General features: G+C 45.5%; 1 protein-coding gene across 3 annotated transcripts in view; it reads right to left on the minus strand.

Annotated features, from left to right (window-relative positions):
• The window catches only part of LOC129810929 (protein FAM163B-like), a 41,521-nt gene that overhangs the window by 4,864 nt on the left and 9,925 nt on the right, over positions 1-26,732 (minus strand). For 2 of the 3 annotated variants that reach the window (XM_055861953.1, XM_055861935.1), the window contains exon 2: positions 1,687-1,802. In XM_055861953.1, the coding sequence (XP_055717928.1) occupies positions 1,687-1,779 (93 nt within the window). In that variant the 5' untranslated portion in view covers positions 1,780-1,802. Of the gene's footprint in view, positions 1-1,686; positions 1,803-11,225; positions 11,318-26,732 lie in introns of all 3 variants that reach the window. The other variant, XM_055861944.1, reaches the window with a different exon arrangement.

Genomic DNA, 26,732 nt, shown 5'->3' on the forward strand with positions numbered 1-26,732 from the left:
TTCTATTTTGTACTTAAAACATTGTTGGTTAAGGGCTTGTAGGTAAGCATTTCACTGTAAGGTCTACACCTGCTGTATTCGACACGTGACAAATAACATTTGATTTGATTGATTTGATTTGTTCAGTGTATCAGTATTTTGTTACTTGTCATGTTTTGTGTTTTTTTGTGGACCCCAGGAAGAGTAGCTGCAGCGTCTGCAAAAGCTAGTGGGGATCCAGATAAACAAACAAACAAACAAACATTAGCCATATAAAATACCTGAAATAATGAAACGTATATGTCACACCCTGATCTGTTTCACCTCTTTGTGATTGTCTCCACCCCCCTCCAGGTGTCGCCCATCTTCCCCATTATCCCCAGTGTATTTATACCTGTGTTTTAAGTTTGTCTGTTGCCAGTTTGTTTTGTTTGTTCAGCCTACCAGAATTTCCCCTTTTGCTCCTGTGTTTTTCTGGTTCATGTTTTTCTGTTTTTCCTGGTTTTGACCATTCTGTCTGCCCTGCCCCTGAGCCTGCCCTTCTCTACCTTCTCACACCACCCTGGATTATTGACCTCTGCCTGCCCTGACCCGAGACTGTATGCCGTTCTATACCTTTTGGACTCTGATCTGGATTACTGACCTCTGCCTGCCCTGACCCCGAGACTGTATGCCGTTCTATACCTTTTGGACTCTGATCTGGATTACTGACCTCTGCTTGCCCTTGACCTGTCGTTTTGCCTGCCCCCTGTTCTAGTAAAACACCTTTGTTACTTCGACACCGTCTGCATCTGGGTCTTCTCCTGAAACGTGATAGTGTGGCTTGAACACACACTGGTTGTGTAATGTTGTGATGACTAACTGTTTAAGAAGTGTGTGATTATCGTGACATTGGATCATCCTGATACCACATAGCCTGACCTCGATGAAGAGAGACGCTGTCCCAAGAGGCACATCCTGATACCACATAGCCTGACCTCGATGAAGAGAGGAGCTGTCCCAAGAGGCACATCCTGATACTATATAGCCTGACCTCGATGAAGAGAGGAGCTGTCCCAAGAGGCACATCCTGATACCACATAGCCTGACCTCGATGAAGAGAGGAGCTGTCCCAAGAGGCACATCCTGATATCATATAGCCTGACCTCGATGAAGAGAGGAGCTGTCCCAAGAGGCACATCCTGATACCATATAGCCTGACCTCGATGAAGAGAGGAGCTGTCCCAAGAGGCACATCCTGATACCATATAGCCTGACCTCGATGAAGAGAGGAGCTGTCCCAAGAGGCACATCCTGATACCATATAGCCTGACCTCAATAAAGCTTTCAGTTTTACTGATGATCAAGATACATGCCACATCTTACTAAAGCTCTCAGTCAGAGGTCTTAGACAGAGGCATAGAGGGGGCTCAATGCTTATTGTGACACTGACAATTCAGTGACAGTACATGATCTGACCACAATGAAGAGAGTTATAGAGAGGGGCTTGAGAGGGATTTGAGGGGGGCCTGAGAGGGACCTGAGAAAGGCCAAAGGGAAGACGACTAAAGAAAGGCTTTTGCATTTAGTGCCTTGACTTTTTGTTGTGGGATTTCAGTTTTACTAATGATTTTCAAGACACAAGCAACAGCTTATTAAAGAAGCCAGTCTGCTCTCAGTCAGATCTACAGTACATCTGTACAGAGCGAGGGCATGAGAAGGTCTTACCTGCAGTCTACAGTAACACAGTACTGCGATGATGCACAGTAATATAACTGTAGCTAAAATACCGCCTGTGATGACCACTGTCCCGGCTGTCATTCGAAATCCTCTCCATCAACAGCCTGCAGAGAAGAGAGAATGAAAGAAAGAGGGGGAAGGAGAAGATGGAGAGAGAGGAAAGAGAGAGAGACAGAGGGGGGAGAGGAAAGAAAGAGAGAGAGAGGGGGGAGATGGAGGAGAGAAAGAGTACGGGCAGGGAGAAAACAGAGAGAGAGAGATCGATAGTGAGGTAGAGAGAGAAAGATAAAAAATAAAGACAGTATCTATCAGTGCATTGTATTCATTAAGCAGATCTTTAACTATGTCATCCACTGAGGGCGCTTATTGAATTATCCTCCCTTTAATAACATGTAATAAAATCAAAGCATAAATCCCTAATCTAGACTTTGTCGCTCGGCTTGAAACACAGACACAGGGGATTAAAAAACAGGATGAGCTGTTGAGGGACAGACAGAGAAACAGATGGGGCTGGGATGGATTATGACCCCTGTCTCCTACTCAGAGGCAAGGATGATTGACCCCTGAACTCTGAACCTTACTCAGAGGTCACAGAGGAAACAAATGAAGACAGCAGCGTTGACACTAAGGCTTGCTGAGGCAGCAACATTTATTAAATCAAAACTGAGCGCCTCTTTGGCGGTAACAGTACTACACTTAAACCAGGACTAAGACAAATGACATCACACTGTGATTGACTTCATGAAGGTATGAAAATAACAACCGAGCATTCCCAAATCAACCAGCCTTAGAGCTGACTGACACACACATCTGAGACTGCACTTCCAATCAACCTAACCTCCCAACCAACCTAACCTCCCAACCAACCAACCTAACCTCCCAACCAACCTAACCTCCCAACCAACCTAACCTCCCAACCAACCAACCTAACCTCCCAACCAACCAACCAACCAACCTAACCTCCCAACCAACCTAACCTCCCAACCAACCAACCAACCTAACCTCCCAACCAACCAACCCAACCTCCCAACCAACCAACCTAACCTCCCAACCAACCTAACCTCCCAACCTCCCAACCAACCAACCTAACCTCCCAACCAACCAACCTAACCTCCCAACCAACCAACCAACATAACCTCCCAACCAACCAACCTAACCTCCCAACCAACCTAACCTCCCAACCAACCAACCTAACCTCCCAACCAACCTAACCTCCCAACCATCCAACCAACCTAACCTCCCAACCAACCTAACCTCCCAACCAACCAACCAACCTAACCTCCCAACCAACCTAACCTCCCAACCAACCTAACCTCCCAACCAACCAACCTAACCTCCCAACCAACCAACCTAACCTCCCAACCAATCAACCTAACCTCCCAACCAACCAACCTAACCTCCCAACCAATCAACCTAACCTCCCAACCAATCAACCTAACCTCCCAACCAACCAACCTAACCTCCCAACCAACCAACCTAACCTCCCAACCAATCAACCTAACCTCCCAACCAACCCACCTAACCTCCCAACCAACCCACCTAACCTCCCAACCAATCCACCTAACCTCCCAACCAATCCACCTAACCTCCCAATCAACCTAACCTCCCAACCAACCAACCTAACCTCCCAACCAACCAACCTAACCTCCCAACCAACCAACCAACCAACCAACATAACCTCCCAACCAACCAACATAACCTCCCAACCAACCAACCTAACCTCCCAACCAATCAACCTAACCTCCCAACCAATCAACCTAACCTCCCAACCAACCAACCTAACCTCCCAACCAATCAACCTAACCTCCCAACCAACCAACCTAACCTCCCAACCAACCAACCTAACCTCCCAACCAACCTAACCTCCCAACCAACCAACCTAACCTCCCAACCAACCAACCTAACCTCCCAACCAACCCACCCAACCTCCCAACCAACCAACCTAACCTCCCAACCAACCAACCTAACCTCCCAACCAATCAACCCAACCTCCCAACCAACCAACCTAACCTCCCAACCAACCCACCCAACCTCCCAACCAACCAACCTAACCTCCCAACCAATCCACCTAACCTCCCAACCAACCTAACCTCCCAACCAACCAACCTAACCTCCCAACCAACCAACCAACCTAACCTCCCAACCAATCCACCTAACCTCCCAACCAACCTAACCTCCCAACCAACCAACCTAACCTCCCAACCAACCAACCAACCTAACCTCCCAACCAACCAACCAACCTAACCTCCCAACCAACCAACCTAACCTCCCAACCAACCAACCTAACCTCCCAACCAACCAACCAACCTAACCTCCCAACCAACCTAACCTCCCAACCAACCAACCTAACCTCCCAACCAACCTAACCTCCCAACCAACCAACCTAACCTCCCAACCAACCTAACCTTTTCTCCAGTCCAACTACAGTGTTGTTCGGGTCCTCGGAAAGACAACAACAACCTGTCTTTAGGCCCTTTACCTTGTTTCTTTAGATAGATCTGATCAAGTCAATATAGGGAACTCTCTACAAACAACACGTACTGTAGCAAACCTACCGGATAGAATATAGTTACACAAATCTATATGTACAGGTCAACAGATCTGTGCTAAGAATTGGAAAGAGAAGAAACTGAAAACCAAAACAGAGAATTAAAAAGACAGCAGAATAACAGTCTCATTCAGGTCTGTCAGACTGAACTACAGACTAGACTGGACCTAGACTGGACCACAGACTAGACTGGACTACAGACTAGACTGGAACTAGACTGGACCACAGACTAGACTGGACTACAGACTAGACTGGACCTAGACTGGACCACAGACTAGACTGGACTACAGACTAGACTGGACCTAGACTGGACCACAGACTAGACTGGACTACAGACTAGACTGGACCTAGACTGGACCACAGACTAGACTGGACTACAGACTAGACTGGAACTAGACTGGACCACAGACTAGACTGGACTACAGACTAGACTGGACCTAGACTGGACCACAGACTAGACTGGACTACAGACTAGACTGGACCTAGACTGGACCACAGACTAGACTGGACTACAGACTAGACTGGACCTAGACTGGACCACAGACTGGACTACAGACTAGACTGGACCTAGACTGGACCACAGACTAGACTGGACTACAGACTAGACTGGACTACAGACAAGACTGGACCTAGACTGGACCTCAGACTAGACTGGACTACAGACAAGACTGGACCTAGACTGTACCACAGACTAGACTGGACTACAGACAAGACTGGACCTAGACTGGACCACAGACTAGACCGGACAACAGACTAGACTGGACCTAGACTGGACCACAGACTAGACTGGACTACAGACAAGACTGGACCTAGACTGGACCACAGACTAGACTGGACCACAGACAAGACTGGACCTAGACTGGACCACAGACTAGACTGGACTACAGACTAGACTGGACTACAGAATGGTGTCGAAATTAAAAAATCTCACAAAGATGAACAGTCTACAAAATATGACACATTTCTTGTGTGTACTATGTCTGTGTGTCTCTGATAATTTTGACCATAGAAATAGAATCTCTCTATTCTATATGATTATATGTCTATGGTATTACATTTACATTACATTTAAGTCATTTAGCAGACGCTCTTATCCAGAGCGACTTACAAATTGGTGCATTCACCTTATGATATCCAGTGGAACAACCACTTTACAATAGTGCATCTAAATCTTTTAAGGGGGGGGATTAGAAGGATTCCTTTATCCTATCCTAGGTATTCGTTAAAGAGGTGGGGTTTCAGGTGTCTCCGGAAGGTGGTGATTGACTCCGCTGACCTGGCGTTGTGAGGGAGTTTGTTCCACCATTGGGGTGCCAGAGCAGCGAACAGTTTTGACTGGGTATTGACTTGGTTGTGTTGACCAGCTAGACTAGAGTGACGGTTCATTAACCTCTGACCTGGGACTAATTATGTTACTGGTACTAAATTACCCAAACCCCCACAGAACATGAACATGTGATCATACGTCCTACTGACAGAGGACGGAGGAAGCTACCTACTCAAATACCTTTTACACACAGTATACAGTAAAGTACAGTACTATACTACACTGAGTGTAAATAACATTAGGAACACCTTCCTAATATTGAGTTTCACCCCCTTTTGCCCTCAGAACAGCCTACATTTTCGGGGCATGGACTCTACAAGGTGTTAAAAGCGTTCCACAGGGATGCTGGCCCATGTTGACTCCAACGCTTCCTACAGTTGTGTCAATTTGGCTGGATGTCCTTTGGGTGGTGGACCATTCTTGATACACTTGGGAAACTGTTGAGCGTGAAAACCCAGCACCGTTGCAGTTCTTGACACACTCAAACTGGTGCGACTGGCACCTACTACCATACCCTGTTCAAAGGCACTTAAATATTTTGTCTTGCCCACTCACCCTCTGAATGGCACACATACACAATCCATGTCTCAATTGTCTCCTCCCCTTCATCTTCACTGATTGGTGGACATCAATAAGGGATCATAGATTTCACCTGGTCAGTCTATGTCATGGAAAGAGCAGGTGTTCTTAATGTTTTGTCGACTCAGTGTACATGTTAAGTATGTGCTATCATCACATACACACACACTTTGCATGCACGCACCTCTGATATAACCCCACCCCCCCTCCACCTATAACCCATGATATAACCACCCTCTCCACGAATAACCCATGATATAAACCCTTCCACCAATAACCCATGATATAACCCCCCCCCTCTACCAATAACCCATGACATAACCCCTCCACTAATAACTCATGATATAACCCCACCCCCCTCCACCAATAACCCATGATATAACCCCCCCTACCTATAACCCATGATATAACCCCCCTCCACCAATAACCCATGATATAACCCCTCCACCAATAACCCATGATATAAACCCTCCCTCTACCAATAACCCATGATATAACCCCACCACCAATAACCCATGATATAACCCCTCCCCCAATAACCCATGATATAACCCCCCCTACCTATAACCCATGATATAACTCCCCCCTCCACCAATAACCCATGATATAACCCCTCCACCAATAACCCATGATATAACCCCTCTACCAATAACCCATGATATAAGCCCTCTACCAATAACCCATGATATAACCCCCCTCCACCAATAACCCATGATATAACCCCTCCACCAATAACCCATGATATAACCCCTCTACCAATAACCCATGATATAACCCCTCCACCAATAACCCATGATATAACCCCTCCACCAATAACCCATGATATAACCCCTCTACCAATAACCCATGATATAACCCCTCCACTAATAACCCATGATATAACCTCTCTACCAATAACCCATGATATAACCACTCCACTAATAACCCATGATATAACCTCTCCCCCAATAACCCATGATATAACCCCTCCACCAATAACCCATGATATAAATGCACCACCACAGTGCTGCTGTGTGTAGCCCGAGCCCCTAGCGTCCCCTAGGGATGATCTCATCAGATCAGTGTGTGAGAGATGTGTTGCTGTAACACGACATGATGCATACATTATTTACCGTAGACACAGTGGAAAGCGTGGAAGCAGGCAAACAGAAAGTGTCCAGCCACTACAGTAGAAGAGGAGGAAGACGGACCATTTTTTAAGCAACAATGTAGAAACCTTGTTGTCTCAGCTCGTGTGTGTGAACGTGTCTAGTGGAATAACAGATACAAGAGAGATGTTGTGTACACACACACAATGCAGACATGCTCACAGAAACACACAGCGGTACATACACACACAGACTGAGACATATGCACACACATAGAGACACACACATCTCTCCTCTCTCTCTCTTTATCTCTCTCGCTCTCTCTCCCCTCTCTCTCTCTCTCTCGGTCTCGGTCTCTCTCTCTCCCCTCCTTCTCTTCCCCCCCCTCTCAATTTTTCTCTTGTTGTCTCCCTCTCCCTCTCTCCCCCCTCTCTTTCTCTCCCCCATCTCTCCCTCTCTCCCTCGCAATTAACATCTAAATTCTCTCTCTATCTCCCCCTCTCACTCTCTCTCTCTCTCTCTCCCTCCCTCTCCCTCTCTCTCCCTCTCTCTCTCTCGCGCTCTCTCTCTCTCTCAATTTAAATTTCAAGTATCTCTCTCTCCCCCCTCTCTCTCAATTTCAATTTCAATTATCTCTCTCTCTCTCCCTCTCTCTCAATGTAAATGATCTCTCTCTCCCCGCTCTCTCTTTCCCTCCCTCACTCTCTCATACACACAAACTCTCTCTCTCTCACACACACACACACACACACACACACACACACACACACACACACACACACACACACACACACACACACACACACACACACACACACACACACACACACACACACACACACACACACACACACACACACACACACACACACACACACACACACACACACACACACACACACACACACACACAGCCAGTGGGTCCAAAGGAATAAGTTGGCACATTTTAATGAAACATGGCACTAACCACAAAAGGAGTCTTGTCAATTACTTTTGACAATTCTAAAGTTGAAATAGGAGAGTGAGCGTGAACACGCTACAGGGGAGATGAAAGACATGGAAATAGGAACACTGCCACAGAGACCCAACAAGCTACAAGCTAGCTCAGAGAAACAATATAATGAATTAGAAATGTCCTCACTCACGTAATGTTCTTTATTGTTAACCTGTCTGTTCGTAGAATATAGTGCATGGAAAGTACACATGGCAGGTCAGCATCACAGATCAAACCTTCCCTGAGCTCTACCTCACCAAGAATACACCTAACGTACCACAGATAAATGGTGGTAATACCAAAACGTTTTCAATGGCTTGCTTCACATTCAAAAAGGTTTTATAGAACAGCAAATTACTATTATTATTTTTTAGCAGTGGACAGCTAGGCAGAAGAAACCATTTGTTAGCCAGACACAGTCCACTTCAATAGTATATAGACTCAAACCCGGAGTAGAGCATGGTGCAGTCTGCCGTGTGCTCCATTCCCCACGGCGGACCAGTATGGGGAAAAAAGAATGAAAATGTATGCGCTCACTCGCTCTGGATAAGAGCATCTCCTAAATGTAACGTCAAATGTAATACCTTTCTTTATCCTATTTAATGATTTTATACAGGGTGGAGAGGTTGGGTTGGGGGGACACACAATGCATAGTCCGGGTAAGCCATTTGATTAGCTGTTCAGCAGTCTTGTGGCTTGGGGGTAAAAGTTGTTGAGAAGCCTTTTGGTCCTAGACTTGGTACTCCGGTACCGCTTGCCATGCGGTAGCAGAGAGAACAGTCTATGACTGGGGGGTGACTGGAGTCTTTGACAATTTTTAGGGCCTTCCTCAAACACCGCCTGGTATAGTGGACCTGGATGGCAGGAAGCTTGGCCCAAGTCATGTACTGGGCCGTACGCACTACCCTCTGTAGTGCCTTGCGGTCGGAGGCTGAGCAGTTGCCGTAGGGCAGGGATGTAACCAGGCAGGGATGTAACCAGTCAGGGATGTGACCAGGCAGGGATGTAACCAGGCAGGGATGTAACCAGGCAGGGATGTAACCAGGCAGGGATGTAACCAGGCAGGGATGTAACCAGGCAGGGATGTAACCAGGCAGGGATGTAACCAGGCAGGGATGTAACCAGGCAGGGATGTAACCAGGCAGAGATGTAACCAGGCAGGGATGTAACCAGGCAGGGATGTAACCAGGGAGGGATGTAACCAGTCAGGGATGTAACCAGGCAGGGATGTAACCAGGGAGGGATGTAACCAGGCAGGGATGTAACCAGGCAGGGATGTAACCAGGCAGGGATGTAACCAGGCAGGGATGTAACCAGTCAGGGATGTAACCAGGCAGGGATGTAACCAGGCAGGGATGTAACCAGGCAGGGATGTAACCAGTCAGGGATGTAACCAGGCAGGGATGTAACCAGGCAGGGATGTAACCAGGCAGGGATGTAACCAGGCAGGGATGTAACCAGGCAGGGATGTAACCAGTCAGGATGCTCTCGATGTTGCAGCCCTCTTCACGACTGTATTGGTGTGATTGGACCATTCTAGTTTGTTGTTGATGTGGACACCAAGGAACTTGAAGCTCTGAACCTGCTCCACTACAACGCCATCTATGAGAATGGGGGCGTGCTCGGTTCTCTTTATCCTGTAGTCCACAATCATCTCCTTTGTCTTGATTATGTTGAGGGATAGGTTGTTATTCTGGCACCACCCGGCCAAGTCCCTGACCTTACAGAGGGAGATGTTTAGTCCCAGGATCCTCAGCTTAGTGATGAGCTTTGCGGGCACTATGGTATTGAACGCTGAGCTCTAGTCAATGAATAGCATTCTCATGTAGGTGTTCCTTTTGTCCAGCTGGGAAAGGGCAGAGTGGAGTGCAATATAGATTGCATCATCTGTGGATCTGTTTGAGCGGTACACAAATTGGAGTGGGTCTAGGGTTTCTGGGATAATGGTGTTGATGTGAGCCATGACCAGCCTTTCAAAGCACTTCATGGCTACGGACGTGAGTGCTACGGGTCTGTAGTCATTTAGGCAGGTTCCCTTAGTGCACATGGACTATGGTGGTCTGCTTGAAACATGCTGGTATTACAGACTCAATCAGGGACATATTGAAAATGTCAGTGAAGACACCTGCCAGTTGGTCAGCACATGCCCGGAGCACACGTCCTGGTAATCCGTCTGGCCAGCCTGTTGGTTCGTCTGAGGGTGTAGCGGGATTTCTTATAAGCTTCCAGGTTAGGGTCCCGCTCCTTGAAGGCGGCAGCTCTACCCTTTAGCTCAGTGCGGATGTTGCCTGTAATCCATGGTTTCTGGTTGGGGTATGTACATACAGTCACTGTTGGGACGACATCATCGATGCAGTTATTGATGAAGCCAGTGACTGATGTGATGTACTCCTCAATGCCATCGGGGGAATCCCGGAACATATTTCAGTCTGTGCTATCGAAACAGTCCCGTAGCTTAGCATCTGCATCATCTGACCACTTCTTTATTGACAGAGTCACTGGTGCATCCTGCTTTAGTTTTTCCTTGTAAGCAGGAATCAGGAGGATGGAATTATGGTCAGATTTGCCAAATGGGGGGCGAGGGAGAACTTTGTATGCGTCTCTGTGTGTGATGTAAAGGTGGTCTAGCGTTTTTTTCTCTAGATGCACATTGAACATGCTGATAGAAATAAGGTAAGACTGATTTCAGTTTTCCTGCATAAAAGTACCCGGTCACTAGGAATGCCACCTCTGGGTGGGCGTTTTCCTGTTTGCTTATTTCCTTATACAGCTGACTGTGCGGTCTTAGTGCCAGCATCCGTCTGTGGTCGTAAATAAACAAACCATAAAAATATAGATGAAAATTCTCTTGGCAAGTAGTGTGGTCTACAGCTTATCATGAGATACTCTACTTCAGGCGAGCAAAATCTAGAGACTTCCTTAGATTTCGTGACCCAACTGTTGTTTACAAATATACACAGACCCCCCCCCCCCCCCCCCCCCCCCCCTTACCAGAGGGTGCTGTTCTATCTAGCCGGTGCAGCGTATATCCCGCATATCCCGTCAGCTAAATGTTATCCATGTCGTTATTCAGCCACGATTCGCTGAAACATAAGATATTACAGTTTTAAATGTCCCGTTGGTAGGATATTTGTGGTTGTATGTCATCTAATTTATTGTCCAATGATTGTATGTTGGCAAGTAATATTGATGTAAAGGCAGATTTCCCACTCGCCGTTGGCAGATCCACACAAGGCACCCCGCCCTGTGTCCTCTGTACCTGCGTCTCTTTCTCCTGTCAATGACGGGGATGTCGGCCTTGTCGGGTGTCTGACGTACATCCTGTGCGTCCTGCTTGTTGAAGAAAACATCTTTGTCTAATCCGAGGTGAGTAATCGCTGTCCTGATATCCAGAAGCTCTTTTTTGCCGTAAGATACAGTGGCAGAAACATTATGTACAAAATAAGTTACAAATAATGCGAAAACCCCCCACATAATAGCACAATTGGTTTGGCACCCGTAAAACTGCTGCCATTTCTTCCGGCGCCATCTTCTGACCTTCAAGTAGATGTATTCTGGGACATTGAGCAGCTGTGTAGGGTTACGCTGGCAGTTTCTATTACACCAAGAAATTGAGTTGCGTAAAAATGGAAATACATACAATTCAAACACAGCTGAGCACACGACTGACCAAACCCCCTCAGGTAGGTGGCACACAGAAACAGAGATGTCCTAATGGTAGAGTAAAAAGTATATGCTGTCACTACTTCGCTTTCAAAAAATCCAAGCAGCATGAACCCTAGAGCAGACTGAAGATGAACAAGTATTCAGCAACACTGTAGAGCAGACTGATGATGAACAAGTATTCAGCAACACCCTGGAGCAGACTGAAGATGAACAAGTATTCAGCAACACCGTAGAGCAGACTGATGATGAACAAGTATTCAGCAACACCGTAGAGCAGACTGAAGATGAACAAGTATTCAGCAACACCGTAGAGCAGGCTGATGATGAACAAGTATTCAGCAACACCGTAGAGCAGACTGAAGATGAACAAGTATTCAGCAACACCCTGGAGCAGACTGATGATGAACAAGTATTCAGCAACACTGTAGAGCAGACTGATGATGAACAAGTATTCAGCAACACCCTGGAGCAGACTGATGATGAACAAGTATTCAGCAACACCCTGGAGCAGACTGAAGATGAACAAGTATTCAGCAACACTGTAGAGCAGACTGAAGATGAACAAGTATTCAGCAACACTGTAGAGCAGACTGAAGATGAACAAGTATTCAGCAACACTGTAGAGCAGACTGATGATGAACAAGTATTCAGCAACACTGTAGAGCAGACTGATGATGAACAAGTATTCAGCAACACCCTGGAGCAGACTGAAGATGAACAAGTATTCAGCAACACCGTAGAGCAGACTGATGATGAACAAGTATTCAGCAACACTGTAGAGCAGACTGAAGATGAACAAGTATTCAGCAACACCCTGGAGCAGACTGATGATGAACAAGTATTCAGCAACACCGTAGAGCAGACTGAAGATGAACAAGTATTCAGCAACACTATTTTGCTTTAAGTATTTTTTTTTACATTATGCTGGCTGTTGCATTTTTTCAACAAGTCACAGTATGTAGGCCTACTGATCTAGGTAAAGAAGCACAAAGAAGTCACAATGCAAGACGAGCTACCGCTCAGATTTTTTTTACATGATTTTTGAATGACTACTTCATCTCTGTACTCCACACATACAATTATCTGTAAGATCCCTCAGTCCAGCAGTGAATTTCAAACGCAGATTCAACCACAAAGACCAGGGAGGTTATCCAAGGGCTCGGAAAGAAGGTCACCAATTGGTAGATGGTAGTACCTATAGGTACTGTAGATGGGTTAAGAAAACATGGTGAAATTACAAAGATACAGGCTTCCTTCCTAACTCAGTTGCCGAAGAGGAAGGAAACCACATTTCACTTTTTGTCCTGAATACAAAGTGTTATGTTTGAGGAGAATCCAATACATCAGTACTAGTTTCCATATCTTCAAGTATAGGGGGACTGCATCATGTTATGGGTTTGCTTGTAATTGTTAAAGGACTGGGGAGTTTTTCAGGATAAAATTGAAATGGAATGAAATTAAGCACAGGCAAAATCCTAGAGGAAAACCTGGTTCGGTCTGCTTTCCACCAGACACTGGGAGTTGAATTCACCTTTCAGCAGGACAATAACCTAAAACACAAGGCCAAATCTACACTGGAGTGGCTTACCAAGAAGACAGTAAATGTTCCTGAGTGGATGAGTTAAATCTACTTGAAAATCTATGGCAAGACCTGAAAATGATTGTCTATCAATGATCAACAACCAATTTGACCGAGCTTGAAGAAGTTTGAAAATAATAATGTGCAAATGTTGCAGTAGTCAGGTGTGGAAAGCTCTTAGAAAAATTATCAAAAAAGACTCCCAGCTGTAATCACTGCCAAAGGTGCTTCAACAAAGTATTGACCCAGGGGTGTCATATGTAAACAAGATATTTCTGTATTTTTTTCACATAATTCACCTTGTCATTATGGGGTATTGTGTGTAGATGGATGACACACAAAAAAAGGATGTAACATCAAAATGTGGAATAAGTCAAGGGGCATGATTACTTTCTGAAGGGACTGTAATGCTCAAAAAAGCATTGAAAAACCTCCACAAAGCAAATTGGACAGTTTTACCTAGTGTTGATTTTTCAGTGGAACATGTCTAGTGTTGAATCAGGAGTTAAATGAACTCTGTAAGTGTTGCTTTTAATAATCAGTGTTAAACCAAAGCGATGGCCATCATTATCAGATTTCCCAGCATGCTCTATTGCAGGTAGATAAAAAATATATATATATATTTTTTCAATATCTATGTTTTTACATGTACATTGATTGATTTATTAATGTTATGCTACTCAAATATAAATAAAACATTTCAAAATGAATCCAATCTGTTACTTGGACTTATTGCACCCTTTACTGACATGGTTGTTCCAGTTTAGATGGTTTAGGCAATCTCCTAACTAAGCCTTCCCAACCCGGCAGTCATTCCGAATGCAAAAATTCTAATTGTTGGATATCCCCACTCTGGCTGGATTCCTTTAGGAATTACACATCATGCAAGCCAGCATAAAGTGACTGTCAGGCCTGAGGTGGCCTGTAAACCATCAGTTTCAGGCCACTGTATTAGGGTAAAACTAGGACCTCAAAATGAGGCCTTACGAAATATGTGTTGTATTGTCTGAAATAATTTAATTTGAAATATAACATATTCATTTAGAATCCTGAATCCTGAAGGCCACAGGAAAATGAATGACTGCAACAACCATGTCTCTCTCTAACAAATGCTATCATTGTGTGGTAACTACAATTCCCTCGAAAGGCAAGGCACTCTGGGAAATATGCAAATATGACTTTACACTAAACAGTGTGTTAATTTAACACTGAAAATGACCCATATAGACACTGGACCAGCGTTAAAATGAACACTGTCAGTGTTGATTTAACACTGGAGAATTTGCTGTGCAGACTCTTGCTGTTGATGTTTTTATTATAGTCTGTCAGAGCAGAGAGACAGACCTTTGTACAAGAGGCAGGGGCAGAGCTCAGAGAGAGACAGGCCTTTGTACAAGAGGTGGGCTCAGAGCTGAGAGAGAGACAGGCCTTTGTACAAGAGGCAGGCTCAGAGCTGAGAGAGAGACAGGGAGATGGCACGGTGTCCTTGAAGAAGAGCATGAAGGGAGGAAGGAAAAATGATTGGAGGAAGTGTCATTGAAGGAGGGAAAGTAGCTAGTTTATAATAGGTTTTTATTATCTCTGTAACGTATACGCAGGGAGTCAGGAAGCAGGTGCAGAAGGTGAGTTTAATAGTAATAAACATGAAGAAAATCCAAAACAGGCATCACATACTGAACGTAACCAACAAAAAAACGAATACTGTCTGATGACTGACGCTACAGAGGTCTATATGAAGGGAGAGTAATCAGGGTGGTGATGAAGTCCAGGTGTGCGTAATGATGGTTGTCATGTGTGCGCAATGTGGGTTGCCAGGACCGGTGGTTAGTAGACCTGGCGACATCGAGCTCCAAAAGGAGGGAGCAGGATTTAGGCATGACAACCTCCTTTTCAGGTGGTGTCAGAAGTGTCACTTTAGAGACGGAATAGTTTAGAGAAAAGCTGATTTTAGTTATACTGTACAGTACAACAGTGGTCAAAGTCCAAGGCATTTCTAGTCGATTACCAAACATTTCTGTAAAAACCCCAACGATGTAGCAATGCGTTTCTATTTTATAAAACTTGTTTCTCGCTGTTGGCGAGAGGTGCACTTGATTCAGCAGCCTTAGCGCTGGGAAGGCCAAGTGTTCCCCTTCTGATTTCAAAGGTCTGAGGGAAGAACTCCGTCACAGGCACAGAGAGCAAATCAAGATCACCTATAGGCCTACCATTGGCCAATCGGATAGTTCAGATCACCGTGTCTGCACAGTTTCCTCGAGCCATAGACTGTAAAAAGAAGCCTCATACACAAAGCAAAGTTGATTTCAAAACGTATAAAACCATGACTAGAGAGAGAATCAAAGAATACAGAAATTAGCTGCTGTTTTTATGAGTAAGTTCATCTTTAAGTTTTATAAGCCATAAAATGTGTGTTCTCCCTACTTCCACTAATGCTACAATCAGCACTGCAGCTGTAATGAATGAATACAACCAGCACTGCTGCTGTAATGAAGGAATACAACCAGCACTGCAGCTGTAATGAAGGAATACAACCAGCACTGCAGCTGTAATGAAGGAATACAACCAGCACTGCAGCTGTAATGAAGGAATACAACCAACACTGCAGCTGTAATGAAGGAATACAACCAGCACTGCAGCTGTAATGAAGGAATACAACCAGCACTGCAGCTGTAATGAAGGAATACAACCAGCACTGCAGCTGTAATGAAGGAATACAACCAGCACTGCAGCTGTAATGAAGGAATACAACCAGCACTGCAGCTGTAATGAAGGAGTACAACCAGCACTGCAGCTGTAATGAAGGAATACAACCAGCACTGCAGCTGTAATGAAGGAATACAACCAGCACTGCAGCTGTAATGAAGGAATACAACCAGCACTGCAGCTGTAATGAAGGAGTACAACCAGCACTGCAGCTGTAATGAAGGAATACAACCAGCACTGCAGCTGTAATGAAGGAGTATAGCAAAGTGTTGTTATTATTAGCAGCTTGTGTCTGTATCAAGGAATATTTCACTTTCTCTGGTCATAGGAGTTACAACATGAATGCAGTGCGACTTGAGTTTCTCCATCAGCTGGAAGACTGTGTCCCCTTTTCTCAGCGGAGGGAGGGAGAGTTTCTCCATCAGCTGGAAGACTGTGTCTCCTTTTCTTAGCGGAGGGAGGGAGAGCAGAGGGAATGTGAGTCGAGTCACTCAGGTGAGAGTGAGAGGTACAGGGTGAGATGTAGAAAATGATTATGCTCACTCAGCTGTGCCTCACAATGAATACAACAAATGATCTATTACCAGTGTGCTCATATGACCACATTTCTAAAAAATATAATTTATAAATGGTCTGAGAAGAACAACATTGGCAGGGCAAGTCAAGCGTAGCCAATATACAGTGATAATGTATTGGGCCTATAGCTTACTGCACAAACCTCATTACTACAGTACTGTTTTTAATTGGTTAATGTTGCATAGGCTTACATTTTTTAAGTCATGTTAATAAACTATTACTGAGAGTGAGTCCATGCAACTTCTCTTGTGACTTGTTAAGCACATTTTCACCCCTTAACTTATTTAGGCTTGCCTTAAACAAAGGGGTTAAATATTTATTGACTGAAGAATTTTCAGCTTTTCACTTTTAATGAATTAGTAAAAATGTCTAAACACATAATTCCAGTATCATTATAGGGTATTGTGTGTAGGCCAGTGACAAAACAATGTAATATTGTCTCTGTCTCTGTCTCTGTCTCTGTCTCTCTCTCTCTCTCTCTCTCTCTCTCTCTCTCTCTCTCTCTCTCTCTCTCTCTCTCTCTCTCTCTCTCTCTCTCTCTCTCTCTCTCTCTCTCTCTCTCTCTCTCTCTCTCTCTCTCTCTCTCTCTCTCTCTCTCTCTCTCTCTCTCTCTCTCTCTCTCTCTCTCTCTCTCTCTCTCTCTCTGTGGTCGCTGAAGGATACAAAGTTCCCATGGCAACAGACAGATACAGTACCTGAAACAATTCACAAGCTTATTTGAGCAGACAAGAGCTGTATGTGTGTGAGACAGAGTGTGTGTGAGAGACAGAGGACAAAGGCAATATCAAATTCATCAAGACAAACAAAATGTAGCCTACCTGAGCGAGCGGAGCGTATGCAAGCCCCAGGACACACACACACACACACACACACACACACACACACACACACACACACACACACACACACACACACACACACACACACACACACACACACACACACACACACACACACACACACACACCAGCCACTGGTCTGTTACACCCTTGTCCCATGGGTTTCACCTCTACCCATGATAACAGCCAGTACAATAGCACTCTGTCTCTTCCACCATGCTATAACTACGTTATGACAGAACATCCTCCTGGGTCAACACACTAACGGCAACAACAGACTCAAGGTTCATTTGTGACTGCATCCACACAGATGGGACATGGCCGACTGAGTTTATTTGCCTAACATGAGTGCATTGTGACATGGACTGTTATATAAGACCATGACTGTTCCCTAAATGGCACCCTACTCTCTACTTAGTGCACTTTTGACCATGGCCCATAGGGCTGTATTACAAGCACAGACTGGAACATGTTCTGGGATTCATCCGATGGCATTGAGGAGTTTATCACATCAGTCACCGGCTTCATCAATAAATGCTTAGTCCCCTCCTGCACTCCCTGTTCACCCACGACTGCGTGGCCACGCATGACTCCAACACCATCATTAAGTTTGCCGACAACACAACTGTGGTAGGCCCGACGACGATGAGACAGGCTACAGGGAGAAGGTCAGAGACATGGCAGTGTGGTGCCAGGACAACAACTTCTCCCTCAATGTCAGCAAGACAAAGGAGCTGATCGTGGACTACAGGAAACGGAGGGCAGAGCACGACCCTATCCACACCAGAGCTTCAGGTTCCTCTGTGTCCACATCACTAAGGAATTATCATGGTCCACACATACCAACACAGTCATGAAGAGGGTACGACAATCCCTCTTCTCCCTCAGGAGGGTGAAAATATTTGGCATGGGCACTCAGATCCTCAAAAGGTTCTACAGCTGCACCATTGAGAGCATCTTGACTGGCTGCATCACCACTTGGTATGGCAACTGCTTGGCATCCTACCGCAAGGCACTACAGAGGGTAGTGCGTACAGCCCAGTACATCACTGGAACTGACCTCCCTCCCATCCAGGACCTCTTTAACAGGCGGTGTCAGAGGAAGGCCCTAAAAATGGTTAAATATTCCAGCCACCCAAGTTATAGACTGTTCTCTCTGATACTGTATGGCAAGCGAAACTGATGCACCAAGTCTGGAACAAACAGGACCCTGAACAGCTTCTACCCCCAAGCCATAAGACCGCTAAATAGTTAGTCTGGGTAGCTATTGGTTAACTATTTAACTATCTGCATTGACCCGTTTTTGCACTAACTCTTTTGATTCATCAAATTTGCTGCTGTTACTGTTTATTATCTATCCTGTTGTCTAGTCACTTTATCTCTACCTATATGTACATACTGTATCTACTTAAATGACCTCGTACAGCTGCAGATTGACTCAGTACTGGTACTCTGTGTATATTGTCAAGTTATCTTTAATCATTGTGTATTTATTTGTCTTGTTATTATTTTTCTATTATTTCTCTTTTCTCTCTCTGCATTGTTAGGGGACAGGGACATTGGACAGGGACAGGGACAGGGACAGGGGACAGGGGACAGGGGACAGGGACAAGGACAGGGACAGGGACAGGGGACAGGGACAAGGACAGGGACAGGGACAGGGACAGGGACAGGGACAGGGACAGGGACAGGGACAGGGACAGGGGACAGGGGACAGGGGACGGGGGACGGGGGACGGGGGACGGGGACGGGGACAGGGACAGGGACAGGGACAGGGACAAGGACAGGGGGATACCTAGTCAGTGGTACAACTGAATGCATTCAACTGAAATGTGTCTTCCGCATGTAACCCTCTTTAACCCTCTGAATCAGAGAGGTGCCGGGGGGCATATGACCATTCAACCCATGTCTAGCTAATTAATCTACGATGCGACTGTACTGTATATTATAGATAGTATATAGATAGTATTCAGCCATGGCCATGCATGGCTGAACTGACTGTCATAGAGGCTATACGAGTCAACGGCAGATCTTCCCTCCAGGGGGTAGAGATGAGAAGGGAGAGCTGGGTGGGTGGGGTTAGCATCAGTCAGTAACATAGATATTTTAAGTCATAGTTGTTTGCATTTTTTAACCGTCTGTCAGATGCTTGTTTTCTGTCTGTGTGCATGTTGGTGTGTGAGCCCTTTTATTACCACACTACAGCTTACTCAGGTACTGAATAATATATAGGCAGAGTTGCAAAGAAAAAGCCATATCTCAGACTGGCCAATAAAAATAAAAGATGGGCAAAATAACACAGACACTGGACAGAGGAACTCTGCCTAGAAGGCCAGCATCCCGGAGTCGCCTCTTCATCAGTTGATGTTGAGACTGGTGTTTTGCGGGTACTATTTAATGAAGCTGCCAGTTGAAGACTTGTGAGGCATCTGTTTCTCAAACTAGACACTCTAGTGTACTTGTCCTCTTGCTCAGTTGTGCACTGAGGCCTCCCACTCCTCTTTCTATTTTGGTTAGAGACAGTTTGTGCTGTTCTGTGAAGGGAGTAGTACACAGCGTTGTACGAGATCTTCAGTTTCATGGCAGTTTATCGCATGGAATAGCCTTCATTTCTCAGAACAAGAATAGACTGACAAGTTTCAGAAGAAAGTTATTTGTTTCTGGCCATTTTGAGCCTGTAATCGAACCCACAAATGCTGATGCTCCAGATACTCAACTAGTCTAAAGAAGGCCAGTTTTATTGCTTCTTTAATCAGAACAACAGTTTTCAGCTGTGCTAACATAATTGCAAAAGGGTTTTATAATGATCAATTAGCCTTTTAAAATGATAAACTTGGATTAGCTAACACAACGTGCCATTGGAACACAGGAGTGATGTTTGCTGATAATGGGCCTCTGTACGCCTATGTAGATATTCCATAAAAAATCTGCTGTTTCCAGCTACTATAGTTATTTACAACATTAACAATGTCTACACTGTATTTCTGATCAATTTGATGTTATTTAATGGACAAAAAATGTGCTTTTCTTTCAAAAACAAGGACATTTCAAAGTGACCCCAAACTTTTGAACGGTAGTGTTGCCCACTGCTTAGAGTAGGGTGGAGAAGGCAGGCACAATAGCAAAGTTCAGGGCTAGGTCTCTCCAGCCATTTGAACTTGTTGCCAGAGAGAGGAAAAGTGCGTGTGATCCATCACAATGACTAAGACAACAGTCCCCCTTTTCCTCCTCACATCATCCCTCCTCTCTCCTCATCCCTTCTCCAGCGTCTGTTTGGCATGGCAGAGTGGCAGAGGAGGCAGGTGACGGGAGGGGAGAGAGAGAGGTGACAGGGAGAGAGAGAGAAATAGAGAGAAAGGCAGAAATACATGGGGAGCAAGAGAAAGAGAGAGAGAGAGGTGACGGGGGAGAAAGAGAAAGACGGCGGGAGAAAGAGAGAGAGAGAGAGGTGACGGGGAGAAAGAGAAAGACGGGGGAGAAAGAGAGAGAGAGAGAGAGAGGTGACGGGGAGAAAGAGGAAGATGGGGAGAAAGAGAAAGAGAGAGAGTGTACGCCCGAGAGAGTAAGAGAGAGAGAGTAAGAGAGTAAGAGAGAGAGAGAGTAAGAGATAGAGAGAGAGAGAGAGAGAGAGAGAGAGAGAGAGATCCATCAGTCCGCACCGCGATCGGACGAACGAGGTACACGGAGAGGGGGGTGACAAATGAGGGAGATGGAGAGAAGGAGGGAGGATGAGTTTCTCAGAGAGACAGAGACAACACAGGGTCAGATAAACATGATGCTGCCAGTGACACTGTGACACAGCTACAATATGCCCAATTGCCCATGAGCGTGTTAACCAACTGTTACACAGGTTTACGATTTCAGCATGGTCCAGATTTTGTAAGTGGTTGGGCGCACCGTGAATTATCGCAATTTACCTCAACATTTCTCAGAACTACGGCACAGAGTTTTTTCTGGATAAGATCACATGGAGAGAAAAACTCCTGGCCATAAAACTTACAAAAACGTTTTCACTACATATGTGATTTAGTACATGTCCTATATCAATAAAATCTGTATGTAAGAATTGCTTTGACAAGGAAGCGTTTGTTTAGACAATGGACTCTGGGAATATATACCACATCTGTCAGTCATATTAGATGTATGTATGCTGCGGAAGCCAACACATTCAGTACATCAGGATCATACTGTGCCCATCCAACTATCCCCTGTCCTGCCCTCACACACACACACACACAGGATCATACTGTGCCCATCCAACTATCCCCTGTCCTGCCCTCACACACACACACACAGGATCATACTGTGCCCATCCAACTATCCCCTGTCCTGCCCTCACACACACACACACACAGGATCATACTGTGCCCATCCAACTATCCCCTGTCCTGCCCTCACACACACACACACAGGATCATACTGTGCCCATCCAACTATCCCCTGTCCTGCCCTCACACACACACACACACACACAGGATCATACTGTGCCCATCCAACTATCCTCTGTCCTGCCCTCACACACACACACACAGGATCATACTGTGCCCATCCAACTATCCCCTGTCCTGCCCTCACACACACACACACACACACAGGATCATACTGTGCCCATCCAACTATCCTCTGTCCTGCCCTCACACACACACACACAGGATCATACTGTGCCCATCCAACTATCCCCTGTCCTGCCCTCTGCTCACTCAATCAGACACGTACGCACGCACGCACGCACGCACGCACGCACACACATACATACACACACACACACACACACAGGATCCTACTGAGACAGACTGAGACACAGACTGAGATACAGACTGAGACACAGACTGAGACAGACTGAGACACAGACTGAGACACAGACTGAGACAGACTGAGACACAGACTGAGACACAGACTGAGACACAGACTGAGACACAGACTCAGACACAGACTGAGACAGACTGAGACAGTATGACACAGACTGAGACAGTATGACACAGCCTGGGACAGACTGAAACACAGACGGAGACAGACTGAGACACAGACTGAGACACAGACTGAGCAGACTGAAACAGACTGAAACAGACTGAGACAGACTGAGACAGACTGAGACACAGACTGAGACACAGACTGAGACAGACTGAGACACAGACTGAGACACAGACTGAGACACAGACTGAGACAGACTGAGACAGTATGACACAGACTGAGATACAGAGTGAGACACAGACTGAGCAGACTGAAACAGACTGAGACAGACTGAGACAGACTGAGACAGACTGAGACAGACTGAGACAGACTGAAACAGACTGAGACAGACTGAGACAGACTGAGACACAGACTGAGACACAGACTGAGACACAGACTGAGACAGACTGAGACACAGACTGAGACACAGACTGAGACAGACTGAGACAGTATGACACAGACTGAGATACAGAGTGAGACACAGACTGAGCAGACTGAAACAGACTCAGACAGAGTGAAACACATACTGAGACAAACTGAGACAGACTGAAACACAGACTGAGACAGACTGAAACACAGACTAAGACAGACAGACTGAGACACAGACTGAGACAGACTGAAACACAGACTGAGACACAGACTGAGTCACAGACTGAGACACAGACTGAGACAGACTGAGATACATACTGAGACACAGACTGAGACACAGACTGAGACAGACTGAGACAGACTGAAACACAGACGGAGACAGACTGAGACACAGACTGAGACACAGACTGAGACACCGACTGAGACACAGACTGAGCAGACTGAAACAGACTGAGACAGACTGAGACAGACTGAGACACAGACTGAGACAGACTGAGACAGACTGAGACAGACTGAGACAGACTCAGACAGACTCAGACAGACTCAGACAGACTGAAACACAGACTGAGACAGACTGAGACAGACTGAAACACAGACTGAGGCAGACTGAAACACAGACTGAGACACAGACTGAAACTAGCTACTGCCAGTCACAACGTTGCTACTGCCAGTCACCACCTAGCTACTGCCAGTCACAACGCAGCTACTGCCAGTCACCACCTAGTTACTACCAGTCACCACCTAGCTACTGCTAATTACCACCTAGGTACTGCCAGTCACCACCTAGCTACTGCCAGTCACCACCTAGCTACTGCCAGTCACCACCTAGCTACTGCCAGTCACCGCCTAGCTCCTGCCAGTCACAAAGTAGCTACTGCCAACCAATCTATGGTGTGATGCCTGGCATAACTAGACTATATGGTGTATAACTCAGCTGAAGCAACAAACAGATAAAACAGAAAACACAACAGCTAGCCAAAGCTTTGTCCTGACCTAGAGCACATTACGTTCCTACATAGCATCGTCCTCCCAGGACAGAAGACGATTAATGGAATAATTAATCGAGAGAAAATTGTGAGCAGAGTCCAAAGGGTATCTATTTACTGTACCTAACACTAATTAAACTTGGAGCAGAGCAGACATGGTCATCCTAAACCAAGAAGGTGTCAAATACAGAGGCCATTTCTTTGATATGATGCAAGAGACATTGGGCACATGTGCAGTTTCACTAAACGCTGTTAATTATATATAACTAACAGCTCTTGTTTAGAATGAAGTCTAGAATCATCATCAACATTGTAATATGAATAATCATCAACAATATAATATGAATAATCATCAACAGTATAATATGAATAATCATCAACAGTATAATATGAATAATCATCAACAGTATAATATGAATAATCATCAACAGTATAACATGAATAATCATCAACAGTATAATATGAATAATCATCAACAATATAAGTGGTCACAAGGCACCTTTCTAATCCTACCCACCAGCCATATAGTGGAAATAATGACTCTAGCTGGAGGGGTTATGGAGAGAGACTTCTAGACAAACACACACAAGCATCTCAGAGGCAGGCAACAGGGCCTGACAATCATAGCTATGTAAACAAGCTTCCAGTCCCGTATTACATTATGATGTGTGTGTGTGTCTGTGTCTCCCTCCATCAACAGTAATGTCAGCTGAGTTCTCTGTCTGTATCTCTGTAACACATCTTACAAACAGCCTTGCCAATGCTGGACCAGGACAGGCTGCTGAGAATATAATAATTCACTGAACCAGGACAGGCTGCTGAGAAGGTTCCTTGGTGTCCACATCACCAACAAACTAACAAGGTCCAAGCACACCAAGACAGCCGTGAAGAGGGCACGACAAAACCTATTCCCCCTCAGGAGACTGAAAATATTTGGCATGGGTCCTTAGATCCTCAAAATGTTCTACAGCTGCACCATCGAGAGCATCCTGACTGGTTGCATCACTGCCTGGTATGGTAACTGCTCGGCCTCCGACTGCAAGGCACTACAGAGGGTAATGCGTACGGCCCAGTACATCACTGGGGCCAAACTTCTTGCCATCCAGGACCTCTACACCAGGCGGTGTCAGAGGAAGGCCCTAAATATTGTCAAAGACTCCAGCCACTCTAGTCATAGACTGTTCTCTCTGCAACCGCACGGCAAGCGGTACCGGAGCGCCAAGTATAGGTCCAGAGGCTTCTAAACAGCTTCTACCTCCAAGCCATAAGACTCCTGAACATCTAATCAAATGCCTACCCAGACTATTTGCAAGGCCCCCCCCCCCCACCTATGCATAGTCACTTTAATAACTCTACCTACATGTACATGTTACCTCAACTAACCGGTGCCCCCGCAGATTGACTCTGTATCGGTACCCCCTTGTGTATAGTCTCGCTATTGTTATTTTACTGCTGCTCTTTAATTACTTGTTAATTTTATTTCTCATTCTTACTCAGATTTTTTTTAAACTGCATTGTTGGTTAGGGGCTCGTAAGTAAGCATTTCACAGTAAGGTCTACACCTGTTGTATTCAGCGCATGTGACTAATAACATTTGATTTGATTTGAATTGAATATAATAATTCACTGGACCAAGACAGGCTGCTGAGAATACACTATATATGCAAAAGTATGCGGTCACCCCCTCAAATTAGTGGATTTGTCTATTTCAGCCACACCCATTGCTGACAGATGTATAAAATCGAGCACACAGCCATGCAATCTCCATAGACAAACATTGGCAGTAGAATGGTCCATATTGAAGAGCTCAGTAACTTTCAACAGGACACCGTCATAGGATGCCACCTTTCCAACAAGTCAGTTTGTCAAATTTCTGCCCTGCTAGAGCTGCCGTACTCAATAGTAAGTTCTGTTATTGTGAAGTGGAAACGCCTAGGAGCAACAAAGGCTCAGCCACGAAGTGGTAGGCCACACAAGCTCACAGAACGGGACTGCTGAGTGCTGAAGCGCTAGGCACGTACATTTTTTTGTCCTCGATTGCAAACTGCATCTAGAAGCAACGTCAGCACAATAACTGTTCGTCGGGAGCTTCATGAAGGGGTCCCATGGCCGAGCAGCCGCACTCAAGCCTACGATCACCATGCGCAATGCCAAGTGTCGGCTGCAGTGGTGTAAAGCTCGCCGTCATTGGACTCTGGAGCAGTTGAAACGCATTATCTGGAGTGATGAATCATGCTTCACCATCTGGCAGTCCGATGGACGAATCTGGGTTTAGCAGATGTCAGGAGAACACTTCCTGCCCGAATGTAAATTGACAACTGTAAAGTTTGGTGGAGGAGGAATAATGGTCTGGGACTGTTTTTCATGGTTCGGGCTAGGGCCGTTAGTTCCAGTGAAGGGAAATCTTAACGCTACAGCATACAATGACATTCTAGACAATTCTGTGCTTCCAACTTTGTGGCAACAATTTGGGGAAGGACCTTTCCTGTTTCAGCATGACAATGTCCCTGTGCACAAGGCGAGGTCCATACAGAATGGTTTGTGAAGATCAGTGTAGAAGAACTTGACTAGCCTGCACAGAGCCCTGACCTTAACCCCATCGAACACCTTTGGGATGAATTGGAACGCTGACTGTGATCCAGGTCTAATCGCCCAACATCAGTGCCCAACCGCACGAATGTTCTTGTGGCTGAATGGAAGCAAATCCCCACAGGAATGTTCCAACATTTAGTGGAAAGCCTTCCCAGAAGAGGGAATACAATTCATTTTTCAACCACTCCCCAAATTTCTTGTTAATTAACAAACTATAGTTTTACAGACAGTTTACAGA

This window comes from Salvelinus fontinalis, chromosome 2 (assembly GCF_029448725.1).
Source record: "Salvelinus fontinalis isolate EN_2023a chromosome 2, ASM2944872v1, whole genome shotgun sequence".
Lineage (NCBI taxonomy): Eukaryota > Metazoa > Chordata > Actinopteri > Salmoniformes > Salmonidae > Salvelinus > Salvelinus fontinalis.